The following is a 4,957-nucleotide window of genomic DNA, read 5'->3' on the forward strand; positions in this document are numbered from 1 at the left end:
TTTTTCATTTTATCATTCATCACTACATAAAATAAGTTTATCTTACTAAGCAAGAAATTCAAGTTTGAAAATAAATAAATTTTTTTTAAAAAAAATAGTAGGTAAATTACATGGCCAGATAGATGGTTATTTGGACACGGCCTCCTATTTAATTCTTCTTCATGTTAAATTTGTGGAATGTCATTCATTTTTCTTTTTATTCAAGTACTGCAATAGTAAAGCATAATAACATCCTTGAATTTGTTGCGACTTGAGGTCAGAAAATTGTCTTAATAAGAACTTAGAGAAGATTGTAAAGTTGGGGATCATATTGGGATTCAACTAAGATCATCATTTTCAAGATCTGCAAAACCATGTTGTTCATAGTATGGATTTGTACCTCAAGCAGCTGTGATTCATTTCCCATGGTTGTAATGTGAAAGCCAGATTTTTGTTTTAGATGCTTGATTTACTCAAAAATAGAAGCGCTTGATTCTTGTTTAATGCTCGAACTAATAATCTCAAGAAATTACCAGCTATTTTGCTGCAACATGAAACTATCCATAATTTTTAACCTTGATGGATTTCTAAAACTGTAACAAATTATTTCGGGCGTTGCTACTACCTAAGATTCAAACTTCGATAAATTTAAATCAACCATATAATAATTAAAATTAAAGCAAATCAATGACTTAAGGTATTGAAAGTCTCAAACAACTCAATACATCCTGCCAGTACATTCAGCAGAACCACAATAACATTTCTTAATCTTGATATTTCCATTTGAATCACGTACCTGGTCAACTGTGTAGTTGTAATGGTAAGTCAGCTCTTGCAAAGGGGGAATGTTCTCTGCGGCAAAAAGCATTACGTGGGGCATCCTCTTGTCATCATGATCATATATCACATTTTGAGCATAGAGATTCGGTGAACAGCTGTGATTGACAAACCTGCCAACATTTCCATATTGTCCGGCATCAATTGTATATCCAGCTTCAGCTTCTTCCAAAGATTCAACTGGAATTGCACGTTCTTCTGCATTGAGGGAAAAGTCGCTGTAATTTTGACCAATATCAAAGAGATATTCATCATTTCCAACTCTTTGTTCTGCTTCCTTGTCTTCAAGAAGCTCGCCTGCATACTCACATATAAAACATCCTGAAGGGATAGAATTTAGGGACCTTAAACCCCAGCCCCTCGAATCTGTTTTGAATATCTCAAGCTTAAATCTGATGCCACGTTGGGTGACTCTGTTATAGCATGAAGGAGGACAATTACAAGAAGGGCCACACTCGAATACCAGCGGTTTTGCTTCGACAATAGCTCCGTTGCGGTTGTATGGAATCTCACCGCCGTTTCTCACCGTGCATGGGCATTTTTTAGTGTCACTACATCTCCCTGTGCAATTACAACCTTCGGGGGGAATAGGAAAGAACCAATCAGGATATATCATCTTGGGGGTGTAGTTGAACGGGGGTGGTTTCTCATCATCTATAGTATTGACAGCAAATACAGGGACCGGCTCTTTTCCTCCTGAAATATCACTGACACAAACACCTGGCCGAGTTCTGGATTTATTTGAATTCTTCAATTCCTTCCAGGCAAGTTCAGGTTGACCAGGATTCCTCCTCAACTCAAACATGAAAACCTGCTTACCCCGAGGCCCAACTTCTGTCCAATATCTTTTCACAGTGTATAGACCGTCATAAACATAAATGGAGACTGTCTTAGGTCTTGAATCAGCAGTATCAATTGTCTTTGTTTCCTTCCACCCACGGACAACACGAACCGGAGTCTCAGCTGATATACTATTCCTTAAAGCCAAATTACCTCTTTCAAGCTTCTGATCTGCAGGTTCCTTAATCTTCCCAACTACATTTCCTCCTTGCCCCGAGTATATTAAGACATCAGCATTCTCCAAATCATCAGAATAAGCCCCAGAAGCAACAATACTAGTGGCAACTGGTTCGCCATCGACCTTCATCCAGTCTATACCAGCCTGATACAGGCGGTGAATACCAACAATCGCAAGTTCCACTCTGTACTGAAACTCATCACCCACTTCAACTCCTGGTACTTGTCCAAACATCTGCTTATCTGTGTTAACTTCTTTTCCTTTGTGTTTAATTATCTTTGCAGAGACAAGATCGATCCTTTTCATTTTTTTGTCAGATTCCTTTAAGTTTCCTTCCTCATCTTGCATAGAATTCGCTTCCTCTTTTTGCAAGAGCTTCCGACATATAGCATGAAACAGCCTTAGGGTTTCTCTCACTCTGTTACGGGCATCACCTTGACTTGAATAGTTAGGACCAAAAGGAGGCAAACTGACTCCAATATCTTGCATTTCACGGATGGCAAAAGAATTTGCAGGTAAGTCTCCATCATGATCAGGACCTGCCTCATCCGTTTGCATAAATCCCTTGGGGCTACCATCTTCATGAACCACAGAATTGTCTTTCTGCTTCATAGATAGTCCTCGCGGAAATTTCAATTCAGAACTACTTTTCTTAGAAACAGACTTCATCTTTTTTCTCGAAGACAATTTCTGATTCCTCACTTTTCCTCCACTATTACCTTCATCTGAGTTTTCAAAAACTATTTTCCCTTGAGTCCATGGGCAATAAGGCGCTGTCATCAGACCATGCATTACCTCTCTCTCCACTTCATCTTTTAAGCTGACACCACCGTGCAAATACTTCATATTATCACACGTATCCTGTGCATAGACAACAATCTCCTTTCCAACTGGTCCTGCAATATCCTCGTGAGTATTCCCGGGAATTGCTTGGATCGGAACAGGTGTTAAATAGGGTAAATCTTCGTCATAAACATCATGATCTTCCTTGTGAAAGATCATTGATGAACCCGGGTTTCCATCTGCATCATACGAACCAGGAACTGCCATCTTTTTTGTAGATGAATTTCCTACACAATCTTCTTGAAGTTTCCTATTTGAAGGAACAGCTTTAGACTTACGTTTCCCACAGGAAGTAAGCTTTTTTGACTTTCCAGCAGGCAATTCACCAGGTAAATCATTCGAAGATAGTTTTCCCTTCCTCCATGGACAAAATGGTGCAGCAGCTAGGCCATGAACAACTAGTCTATGCGATTTGTCATCTGAGCCAAAATCATTGTGTGGAGGCATTATTGCAGCACTTCTCTTTAGTGAGGGAACCACAGTTTCTGTCATCACTGATGTACTATGTCGGCTATCAAGCACTGCCTTGGCCGAGGTTGCCGATACAACGGTAGATTGTCTTGCATCTGTTTCCTCCATATTGCTATCTTGTGGACCTCCATTACATTCCTCAAAACTCACGGGCTCTCGAACTACACTGGCTCTGTTCTCAGTTGTATCGGTTTCATTCATGTCCTCTGCTTTTATTGTACTGATTTCATTCATCTCCTCGAATTTTTTTTCAACTTTTTTTACGCCATCGAGATAGTCTTTTCCTGAAGTAATAACAGTCTGTTGCTTTTGTTCAGTAGGAACCCAATTGTTAGTCCCACAACCTGGAGGGAAGTTACGAACAGCCGACACTCTTCTCGGATGGTATTTGTCCTTCACCATAGCAGAAGCCCCTAGCTTAAAACTGCCATGAAATGAAATTGATGGCTGAGAGAAACCAACCAATGGCAGTTCATCAATTGAAGCACCAGCATCTAACACGGATTTTACCTCCCCTGCGACGGAATTTGGAATCAAAACAGATGCTTCCACCTCACTTAACTTTTCCAACGTTGTCTGACCTTCAGGCTCAATCTCTTCCTTAGAAGAATCAGAGTCTGTAATCTTTGCAACACCATTCGAGAAACCATCCATGGTGTTCATTTTCCCCACCAATGCATCCAACGATTCAGCTTCATCTAATTCAACGTGTTGATCTAATGCTTCGAGTGTTTGAACTTCAACCTCATTTGGCAACTCGTCGCATATGGGTCCGATTTCAATCATCACTTCCTCTACACTCGTGACATCTATCGTTGTGACTGTAACATCTTCCACCAACGCATCCACCGACTCAGCTACTACTTTATCGATAGGACTATTGATGCAACGCGACCCACAATCAACCTCGATGTTAACGCCACTGGGTCCCTCATCCTTTACAATTTCAGAATTCTTCATCACATCAGGTTTCAGGAATTTGGGAATGTCGACTCTATCAGCCTCCATTGAACTGGGCGCTAAGAAACTGTCGACACCACTAGCTATCGCAGCGTGGGCCACGTGACAATCATCAACACCACCAGACTCCGAAACACCAGCGCCACTACTGCCATTCTCTTCATGCTTGAAATCAGCAGGTACAGCATGGAGACCACACCCAGGAGGAAAATCACGGACCGCAGATAATTTCCTGGGCTTATATCTGGGCACAAAACCATTTTCCAATGGCCTTTTGTTCGACGCTTCCCCAAATAACCCGACATCTGAAATCGAAGCCATTCTTTATGGTCAATAACCTGAAGCTTTACCAACCCCACTGCTCGTCCATCGAAATATTGGAAATCTAAATAGCAATCAATCCATGATAAGAATGCAACAATTAGGGATAACAAACGAAATGAAAAAAATAATTGATCGATCGGTTCGATACCTGAATCGCGAGGTTCGAGATCGAATTCAGAATCCGAGGAACACGATAGCTGTGTGTGTGTATTCGAGAGTATATGTGAAATTTGAGGAAATGGTGAATGTAATGCCTCCGAGAGTGAGGAGGAGGGTTATGAAATTACCGTTACACCCACTCGGGAACGTGGCGAGAACGCGCGATGTCCGGTGTGTACAGGTTTACCGGTTTTGGAAGCGGTCCAGGCCCGGGCCCGGATGTGATCGATTTTTTGTATTGATTTGGAAAATCAAATTATATTAATACCTATATTTTTTAAAAGGAAAATCGCATTTCAATCCTCAAATCCAACCATATCTGTTTGGAAGAAAATGTTTTCTTATTTCTTGATCTATATATATATA

The 4,957-nt window shown here is 40.8% G+C and overlaps 1 protein-coding gene across 1 annotated transcript; it reads right to left on the reverse strand.

The window, feature by feature from the left end:
* Nucleotides 1–617: 617 nt before the first annotated feature.
* On the reverse strand, nucleotides 618–4,729 carry LOC140979895 (uncharacterized). Its single transcript, XM_073445527.1, has 2 exons — nucleotides 4,581–4,729; nucleotides 618–4,493 (listed from the first exon to the last, which is right to left on the reverse strand). The coding sequence occupies exon 2, from the start codon at nucleotides 4,427–4,429 to the stop codon at nucleotides 698–700; it is 3,732 nt and encodes a 1,243-aa protein (XP_073301628.1). The 5' UTR covers nucleotides 4,430–4,493; nucleotides 4,581–4,729; the 3' UTR covers nucleotides 618–697.
* Nucleotides 4,730–4,957: the final 228 nt, after the last annotated feature.

The sequence above is a fragment of the Primulina huaijiensis genome, chromosome 6 (genome assembly GCF_012295235.1).
Source record: "Primulina huaijiensis isolate GDHJ02 chromosome 6, ASM1229523v2, whole genome shotgun sequence".
Taxonomy (NCBI): Eukaryota; Viridiplantae; Streptophyta; class Magnoliopsida; order Lamiales; family Gesneriaceae; genus Primulina; species Primulina huaijiensis.